This window comes from Erythranthe guttata, chromosome 2 (genome assembly GCF_056151865.1).
Source record: "Erythranthe guttata isolate IM_541 chromosome 2, IM_541, whole genome shotgun sequence".
Classification (NCBI taxonomy): domain Eukaryota; kingdom Viridiplantae; phylum Streptophyta; class Magnoliopsida; order Lamiales; family Phrymaceae; genus Erythranthe; species Erythranthe guttata.
Genome location: NC_142534.1, coordinates 41,500 through 51,475, shown reverse-complemented (window position 1 = coordinate 51,475; position 9,976 = coordinate 41,500). Strand labels below are relative to the sequence as shown.

At 32.8% G+C, this 9,976-nt stretch overlaps 1 protein-coding gene across 4 annotated transcripts; it reads left to right on the top strand.

Annotated features, from left to right (window-relative positions):
• Positions 1-2,832: 2,832 nt before the first annotated feature.
• Positions 2,833-9,946, top strand: LOC105957839 (CMP-sialic acid transporter 4). 4 transcript variants are annotated; one of them, XM_012981813.2, is made up of 16 exons: positions 2,833-3,034; positions 3,495-3,555; positions 3,690-3,753; positions 3,846-3,957; positions 4,098-4,177; positions 4,600-4,675; positions 4,773-4,873; positions 5,081-5,152; positions 6,162-6,210; positions 6,644-6,685; positions 6,917-7,038; positions 7,396-7,455; positions 7,814-7,862; positions 8,945-9,039; positions 9,116-9,197; positions 9,443-9,946. In XM_012981813.2, the coding sequence occupies exons 1-15, from the start codon at positions 3,008-3,010 to the stop codon at positions 9,165-9,167; spliced, it is 1,062 nt and encodes a 353-aa protein (XP_012837267.1). In that variant the 5' UTR covers positions 2,833-3,007; the 3' UTR covers positions 9,168-9,197; positions 9,443-9,946. The 4 variants fall into 4 exon arrangements, with proteins under 4 accessions (XP_012837267.1, XP_012837269.1, XP_012837268.1 ...); XM_012981815.2 differs by having other exon boundaries at positions 2,854-3,034; positions 9,472-9,946; XM_012981814.2 differs by having other exon boundaries at positions 2,877-3,034; positions 9,460-9,946.
• Positions 9,947-9,976: the final 30 nt, after the last annotated feature.

The window sequence follows — 9,976 nt, the reverse complement described above, 5'->3', positions numbered from 1 at the left end:
TCAACTCCAATTTCATGATTTACACCCCAATTTAGCCCAATTTCATCAGTTAATCAATTTTAACCCTAATTTCAATTTGACCCCAATTTTGACCCGCCACCATCGGAGACCGCCGGCCTCCAGCGTTGACTTTTTTTTTACAATTTTTTACTTAAAAAAATATTTTAATTAATATTACTATCTTGGCTGCTAAAATACTGTCTCCGTTAGTTATTTAACTGCGGGAGACAGTAATTTAACTATTAATTGACTTTTTTTTTCTTCAAAAATATTTTAATTAATATTATTGTATTCGTTGCTAAATTACTGTCTCCAGCAGTTATTTAACTATCGGAGACAGTAATTTAACTGTTAATTGACTTTTGTATTCCTTAAAAAACCATTTTTAATTAATATTATTGTATTCGTTGCTAAATTACTGTGTCCAGCAGTTATTTAACTATCAGAGACAGTAATTCAACTTTAAATTGACTTTTTTATTCTTAAAAAAATATTTTAATTAATATTACTGTATTTGTTGCTAAATTACTGTCTCCAGCAGTTATTTCACTATCGGAGACAGTAATTTAACAGTTAATTGACTTTTTTTTTCTTAAAAAAATTATTGTAATTAATATTATTGTCTTGACTGCTAAATTACTGTCTCCAACAGTAATTTAACTGTCTTAGACAATAATATTAATAATATTACTGTTCGGGAAAATAATATTCATAATATTACTGTCCTAAACAGTAATATTACTGTCTGAGATAGTAATTTAGTAGCCAAGACAGTGATAGTAATTAAAATATTTTTTTCAAAGAAAAAAAAATCGAAAAAAAAAGTCAACGCCGAAGACCGGCGGTCAACGATGGTTGACCGGCCGGAAAAAAATTTCAAGAAAAAAAAAGTTTTCAAAAAAAAAAAAAAAGAAATAAAAAAGTCAACAACGGAATCTGGCCGGAAAAAAAATCAGATAAAAAAATTATTTTCTGAAAAAAAATTATTTTGGGGGTTAATGTGATATATTTGTTTAAATTCGGGGTCAATGTGTAATATTAAGGAAGTTAGAACATAATGGATGAAATTGATAAGAATTATATTATGGTGGGTATTTTAGACTAAAGACATGTAGATGGGTTTACTTGAGAGACTGTTTTTTTTTTGTGGACCTATGTGCATTTAAGTCGCATGTGATGGGCCTTTTTGCCATTCGCCCAGAAAAATAATTTTCTTCGGGTAAATTATATTTGACATTATTTAATATGGTTAATCACAAAAAGGCTCATGACAATGACACTTAATTAAAAGAGGGACATTCAACTTTTTTGCCTTTCAAATAAATCCAGCTCAATCAAACTTATTTGCAAATAAGGAAAATCCTTTTATATATATCAAAATTACCCCCAATTCATTGAAACTCAATTCAACTCCAATTTAATGATTTACACCCCAATTTAGCTCAATTTCATCAATTAATCAATTTTAACCCTAATTTCAAATTTGACCCCAATTTTCACCCGCCACCACCGGAGACCGCCAGTCGCCGCCGTTGACCGCCGGTCTCCAACTTTGATTTTTTTTTTTTTATAATTTTTTTTATTACAAAAAATATTTTAATTAAAATTACTATCTTGGCTGTTAAATTACTGTCTCCGGCAGTTATTTAACTGCGGGAGACAGTAATTTAACTGTTAATTGACTTTTTTTTTTCTTCAAAAATATTTTAATTAATATTACTGTATTCGTTGCTAAATTACTGTCTCTAACAGTTATTTAACTGTCGGAACAGTAATTTAACTGTTAATTGACTTTTTTATTCTTAAAAAAATATTTTTAATTAATATTATTGTATTCGTTGCTAAATTAGTGTCTCCAGCAATTATTTAACTGTCGGAGACAGTAATTTAACTGTTAATTGACTTTTTTATTCTTAAAAAAATAATTTTAATTAATATTACTGTATTCGTTGCTAAATTACGGTCTCCGTCAGTTATTTAACTGTCGGAGACAGTAATTTAACTGTTAATTGACCTTTTTTTTTTTTAATTTTTTTCTTAAAAAAATTATTTAATTAATATTACTGCCTTGGCTGCTAAATTATTGTCTCCAACAGTAATTTAACTATCTTAGACAATAATATTAATAATATTACTGTTCGGAAAAATAATATTCATAATATTACTGTCCCAAACAGTAATATTACTGTTTGAGACAGTAATTTAGTAGCCAAGACAGTAATATTACAGTAATTTAGTAGCCAAGACAGTAATATTAATTAAAATATATTTTTTTCTAAGAAAAAAAGAATTCAAATAAAAAAAAAGTCAACGCCGGAGACTGGCGGTCAACGTTGGTTGACCGGCCGGAAAAAAATTTCAGGAAAAAAAAGTTTAAAAAAAAAAAAAGTCAACGCCGGAATCTGTCCGGAAAAAAAATTCAGAATTTTTTTTTTTTTTCTGAAACAAAATTGTGGGGGGTTAATGTGATATATTTGTTTAAATCGGGGTCAATGTGTTTATGGAGGGTAATTTAGGCTAAAGACATGTGATGAGCCTTTTTGGCATTCGACCTATTTAATAATATATAAGTAAAAATAAATTATTATTTATTGAGTTTGAATTTAGTTTTTTATTAAAATTAATGAGGTATATGTAATAGTTGATAAATATGAGGGGTTTATATGTAATTATACCTAACTTAAAAGGAGGTGGATGTAAATATACAATATTTGATCATGGGCAAACTGAAATTTTAGAAAAGTCAAATGGGTCAAATATTGGCTAATACCGAACCTCAAGAGAGGTATGTATAGTTATTTAAATAAAGGGGGTCTGATCTATAATTATACCAAAGCTCAGGGAGGTAGATGTAATGTAACCCATATCTAAAAGTGGATACCATATAATCGGGTCGGATCCAAACAGACTGGGTGGAGCCTCGAAGAGAAAGCATCCAGATTTCAGATCTTTGCGTCTCACCGTAAATTATTGTAGTCCATAGTCCATTCTGAAGAAGACGGGGAAAATGGAGTACAGAAGAATTAAGGATCAGGTTTGCATTCTTCTCTCCAAACATATCATGTTTTTTCTTCTGTGCTGTTCCGCGACTGGTTCACCTGTGTTATTTGCCAATTTGATCTGTATCCCATTGTCAGTGATCTGCTGTTGTATATTCTGCCTATATTTCTCTCATATTATATCCTAATTTTTACTGCGTGCTGTCCGACTGGTTCACTGGTGTTATCTGCCGATTTGATCTACCTCTCATCGTTGTTGATCTGCTGTTGTCGGTTAAAAACTATTGTCTATATTTTTCAATTGTTGCTTTTTTTCTCTCTCAATCAGTTCTTGCTATGCCCACACTCTGTTGTTTTCTCTCTCTTCCAGTTCGTGCTCTGCTCGAACTCAATTATCGTGGTTCTATGCTTCTGATTCAACAACATTTAAAATCTGCACTAGTAATGCGTCTTAATTATTGCTCCCTATCTACTGATAAATGCCGAATCATTTAGGATAAAGATGAGGACGCACTTAAAGATGATGTTGAGAGCCTACGAGGGAATTCCCATTCAGGTGCAATATGACAGTCACCTCAAATCCTTACCACTTAGCTGCTCTTATTTATGTTATGCTTTTTGCATCTCTCATCTTTCATTTTTTCATACATCTGAGTTTATTTATCCTTACACTTGGCTGTTGGATTACAGGCTCTCCCAAAAACGTGATTCCTTTAGGAGGCATCTCTGTTGACCGTTCTAAGTGGAAGCGCAAGTATGAATATATTTCAATTCCTCTATCTAGGAGTATGCCAACTAATACTTTCTCATTTGTATCATATTGCTTTTTGCCAATGATAAACATAGGTCCATTGTAACACTTGCATTGACGATTCTTACAAGTTCACAAGCCATTCTTATTGTCTGGTCAAAGAGGGCTGGCAAGTACGAGTACAGCGTTACAACTGCTAATTTTTTGGTGAGTAGTTGATATTTCCTGTTAGGATAGTTATTATATAGTTGTTGGAGTATTCTTCATTTGCTATCACGTTCGGGAGATGGTCAGACTATCTGGAAGAATATTCTAAATTTGGTCTTCAAATGATTATCTCTGATTAGGTAGAGGCTTTGAAATGTGCTCTATCACTTGCAGCCCTGACAAGGATATGGAGGATTGAAGGTGTTACTGAGGATAACAGGTTTTCTTCCACTCAGTGTTCATTTTCCATTAATTGACATAACAAGTATATCACGTATTTCGGGAGCAGAGGTCCTTTATCTATCACTGGGGAAAAAGGTTCAGGAGAAATCAATCTATTATATTAGCAGACCTCAATTAAAATGTTTGGACAGTATAATTGGACAAATCTCATTGCTAAAGCTATCTAAGTCCGAGTCTCCAGTCAAGGAGTTCTGTTCCTATACCATTGCGCACATCAAACTCTCTTAAATAAAAAAAATGCACCTTAAAATGACTTGCATGTTGGGGATGCCTTTTTAGCTACAGCTAAATGCTACTTTTAAAACTATATTGGGCTGTAGAATTGATACACAATTTCATCTTTCCTGATTTTTTCTGCCAATAACTTGTGTTTTTTGTTTTCCAACGTTCCCCATATAGGTTGACTACCACATGGGATGAAGTTAGTGTATACCCTATTCCTGCTGCTCTATACCTCGTCAAGAATTTACTTCAAGTAAGTTAAGGTTCTTGTCTGTTGAAAATTTCCCATGGATTCTTTTAGTTCCTCTTTCGCATTACACTCTTTCCTAAATGTGTATCTTTTGTTGCAGTATTACATCTTTGCATATGTAGATGCTCCAGGTTACCAAATACTAAAGAACTTAAACATTATTAGCACCGGTGTGTTGTACCGTATCATTCTAAAGAAAAAGTAAGTCAAGCCTCACAACTTACTCTTATTGAGCATAATTAGTCTTTACTTGACATCAGCTCCTTTGCGAGGACTTTAGTCTAAATAATTTCGAGATGTTTGTGATGTCATGACAACCAAAAAGTAACCTATTTATTTTTTCTCGTGATTATGGATGATAGGCCTTTCAAAACAAATAAATAACTTGTCAGAAACATCTCTTTTCAGGCTGAGTGAAATTCAGTGGATAGCTTTCATTTTACTATGTGCAGGGTGCACCACGGCACAACTTAACTCCAAGTAAGGATGTTTTCGTTATGTCTCTGTTATTGTATTTAAGTATCACTTAGAGTTCTAACCACATTGTTCATGATATAAGCAGTGAGTTTCTTTGATACTACAACCATAGAAAATAATGATAAGGAGGTGTAAGCTTTGTGCTTGCTTTCTATTTGGCCAACCAGTGTAGTTACTCGTTCTCCTATATATATGTAAGATAATATTGAATTATATAACGTATATTGAATTATATAACGTAACGTCGTTGACCAAATGAAGAAAGAGAATCAAATAGAATGGAATTATATCGTGAAAAAACCTTAAAGGAGATAAAATTGACACTCTAATTGTATGCTGAACATGAAGGAAAATTTCGATATTTGTATTGTATGTCAAACTTGAATATTAATTTACTATAAGTAACCTGTTTGACACCTTTTTTATATAATAAAACAATCACGCACAGTGTTCATCGGCTTGGCTAGATGAATTAATAAAAATCCAGTAGAAGGTAGTCAAGGTTTTCTAGAGGGGATATAACTGACACTGTACTTGCAGGTCAAATGTGAATATTATATGCACATTTCATTTGCATGTCAAATTCAAAAATAAATAATAAGTAGAGAACATTTGTGTAGAAATTTGATATAAAATTAGTTGGGCAACTATATCTAAAATGCTGCTTGTGTTTGATACATCGTCATACATTATCTTTGACAAAAAGGTCACCTGCAAGTTCTGCTCTACCTTATTTCTTTTTTGAATTGGCACATTAACTTGGTTTAAAATATTTATGCCATTTAGTTACTCGTGATAGTAATTAAAGCCTTGATTTGAAATTTAATGTGATAGTAGTTTCATAATGACTCCTATCATGCCATAGTGGTGCTACTTAGAAAATAGAGGAGGCCTATGAGTCACACCCTTTAATGTTATTGTTTTCTTCCACTTTATGTTTCTACTTTGCTTTTGTAACCTTGACCATCTTTACACATTTTCCTGTCCTTAAGCTATCTCATTCTTTCTGCAGTTCCGATCGAGTGTTGCAAACACCTCTTCAAGGTTGGCTGATGGCAATTGTGAGCTGCTAAACTGAAATTCTTACAGCATATCAAAATCAGCCCATGATTACTCATCACATAGAACCAAATGGATTTCCTTCACCTAAAATTTCTTTCTTATTACTTTAACACCCCATTTGATATAGGATTTAGCAGGGGAAAGTAGAAAAGCAAAAATATGAGAAACTAAAGTTCATATTTTTTTTTTTTTTTTTTTTTTTTTCGGTGGACAAAAGAGCCACCATTTTACTAGAGATCTGTTGCTAATTATGTAAAAAGGAAACAAAATTGATTTACATGTTAGTAATATCTCTCATAATCGTATAAATACAAGCATGTGCGTTGTGTTCTGTTTTAAAATCAAATAGAGAGAATTATATATATTAATCTTTTCTGGATTAAATTTCAGATCCAAACATAATTTTAAGTAACTCTTTGTGAATCATTTCAGATCATGGCTCTTCTTAGTGGTTTTGCTGGAGTCTACACGGAGGTAAAGCTGAGGCCCATCTTTTTATCTTATTGCAGTCTGGTTTTTTAAATAGGGAAGGAAGTGGTTAGTGTGTTATAAATTCTTGATTCTTGGTGATAAACAGTGTTATCATATGAATTCTTCTGGATTTTATTAACATTACATTTTGTTCTAAGTTAAAGAATTGCTGAGCAAGATTATATTTTAGTACCTGCTTGGCCTTGTTTTGATATTTGGTTTTGTTTTTTGTAGGCCATAATTAAAAAGAGGCCTTCAAGGAATATTAATGTCCAGAACTTCTGGTTGTATGTATTTGGGATGGCTTTCAATGCTATTGCGATACTCGTTCAGGATTTCGATGCTGTTATGAACAAGTAAATTGAAACTGCTTATTTCTTGCTTCTCTTTGTTTTCTATTTATATCAGTGGTTCGAGTTATTCCATGGACAAAAGTCACACATCTACTCTTATGTATAACCAATAAAATAATTCTGGGACCATAGTTGTTACTCTGCTGATGATATAATCTAGCTAGAAAAACTTTCAGGAGGTTCTCCTATAAATGGAACATAATATCCGTTAGAATATCATTGACCTAGAATATTCAGTAAGATTTGCTGAAGGGTGAAGCAGCATATAGGATTTGTTATCTTCTCTCTTTTTCAGCAGCACCTGTTTGGACACACTGTATACATATTCTAAAGAAGTAAATGTTATGTTTCTCTCTGCAGGGGATTCTTTAATGGATATTCGTTAATTACAGTTCTCATGATTTTAAACCATGCTCTGAGGTACTTTTTTCAATCTATGCTCCCTCTGTCTCATTTTGATTGTTCTATTTTGAATTGGCATGGACCCCCTCACGGATCTAGAAGCTATTGTTTTGTTGTGCTTATTGTTGTTACATCATTACTTAGACCTTAAGTGAGAGGGTCTCTTTGAGAAGTTGTTATTTTGGGAAATAAACATTATCTGTTGACATCCAAAAAAGGAATAAACATTTAACTTGGGGGTTGGGACTTTGAGAGATTTCATTAGAAACCATAGTGCTACTAGTCGTTGTTCTGTTTATCATTGTGTAGAGATACTTTATGTGTTTAAAATTTATATTTACTAGAGCGTGTCCTAATATAGTTGATTTCTGTGCAGTGGCATTGCTGTATCAATGGTCATGAAATATGCTGACAACATAGTGAAGGTAATGAGCAAATTCATTCTCTATGTTCAGTTTAGTATGAATGTGAGGTTTTCCGTTAAAAAAATATGTACTGAAAATCTGGAATGCGGTTTAAGTTTAGATGTATTATCTTCGATAGATAATACTATTTGATTAACTTTTTTTTTTTTTTTTTTTTTTTTGTAATTTGTGGTGTGACGTAATTTATACACCAAATTATGGCCATGTGTTCTGATATCACTATTGTGAGACCCGCCCAATTATCTCATGTTCACCCAACCCCGTCAATTGGAGTTTAATGTTGAAACTTTTTGGGAAATTTTTATGCCACCAAAGCATGGGGTAAGGATTAGACTACATTTTGGACAAGTTATTCGTAGATGGTTTTTTAGTTTTTTGAAAGGTAAGATGACGATGAAATGGCTATATCTCAAATGAGAAGGCGTAAGATGAAAATGATCCCGTAATTTTCATTTGTAAAATCTAAAAAATATGCTTCCGAAACCAAATCAAGCATCTTCGTAATGAGATTCAGTTTCTTCAACACAGCTCATTGTCCCCGGAAAAGTAAGTTCCTGCACTCCTTTACTTACCAAACTGCGGTTCTTCTTTTGGCAAAAGTAAAGAGGAAATTAGAACGTGTGAAGTGATATTACTAAGAGAACATAATTAAGTAGCTTTTCCACTTGTTTAACAGATGAATAATTGGAATGACTGTATTCCTGATATAGGATGGAAGTGAAGTCCTTGATTCTATGTTCTCAATCATGGTTAGTGAAGGCATACTTAGGTTTAGTGGCCACTGCTTATTTGCTGGATATCACAGAAGAGGGAAAAAAATCAATTAAATTGTTGAGATGGTTTTAAAAAAATCAATCAAATGTAAGAAAAGAGTAATACCAGCTCCTTTCTGTCTGTTTTTTTTATGTCCTTAAAGCCTGTTAACTAAATATCAGGGCTCATAACTAGGATGCATCTGCTGTTGAATCTACTAGAGTGGGTACTCTAGTACAGTTGCATGCTCTAAGGGTTAAATATTTTCAATATCTGGTGTACAACCTTCTGTTGAAGAAGTCCTTAAGCATATTTATATAATTTTGCAGGTATACTCTACATCCGTTGCAATGCTGTTGACGGCAGTTGTGTCTGTTTTCCTATTCAGATTTCATCTTTCCCTTGCCTTCTTTCTTGGGTCCACGTGAGTATGCTTGTAATTGTACCATTCAGGCAACAACTATGCGAAGGTTATCGACTAAAATATATTCTGTTTGCAGCGTTGTTTCAATCTCAGTATATCTGCATAGCATCGGGAAGCTCCAAAGATAGTGATTTGCGATTTTTCAGCTTATGAGAATGGTCAGTGTAAAGGCTCTTATGATTTTTTGTGCTGTTATGGCCATTGTTTTTTTTGTTCGTATCTGTCAATTTGATCATACCTTTAGATAGAATCCAGATCGATTGTTCATTTAGGCATTAGAGTAGTTGGACATGTATTTTCCTAGTAATTAAGAAATTGAACCATCATTGTTTTCCCATGTGTGTACAAAAATCCTTTCTTTTCATTTGTTGTCTGAAATCTTGACATTCTTGAAATGTCAAAGTACAACTGTCCATGCAGAAGTTCTTGTAGGTTGTGGTACATCCTCGGATTGCAAGAGTACAGAGCTTTAAGGACCAGAGAGAATATAGCGGAAACTATTATTGGTGTTCTATCCATATGATTTTTCTCTACTAATCATTGGTGAGGTATCCATCCAATTCTGCAGCTGAAGAACTTTAATGAAGAACTTTAATGAAGCAGACAAGGGCATTGAATATGCATCCTATAGTCCTGTACACTTATGAGGGATGTAACTTTCGCTTGTATGAAGAAGATAACAGTAGAGTTATTTTGATATTAACTCAATTGCATTATTATGCCCTTACCATGTGTTGATCAATAACTAGATTGGATCCTGAGCTGAAAAAGTGGACATTACTCTGTGGCTGGTGGGATGCATTGTATCTATTCGGATAACTACACGCATAAAGTATCCTGGTATATAAATATAATCAGATTGTGAAAAAAAAAATTATATTTATAAAAATTAATACTGTTCGAGGAATTTGGTGAGCTACGATTTAGGTTTTGAAGT

What these genes read in the sequence shown, in the direction of transcription:
- LOC105957839 (XM_012981813.2), top strand. Translation starts at nt 3,008, where the DNA reads ATGGAGTACAGAAGAATTAAGGATCAG. An exon ending in CGTATCATTCTAAAGAAAAA is followed by an intron (nt 4,874 to 5,080) that starts GTAAGTCAAGCC and finishes ATCTCTTTTCAG; the next exon opens with GCTGAGTGAAATTCAGTGGA. An exon ending in ATGCTGACAACATAGTGAAG is followed by an intron (nt 7,863 to 8,944) that starts GTAATGAGCAAA and finishes ATAATTTTGCAG; the next exon opens with GTATACTCTACATCCGTTGC.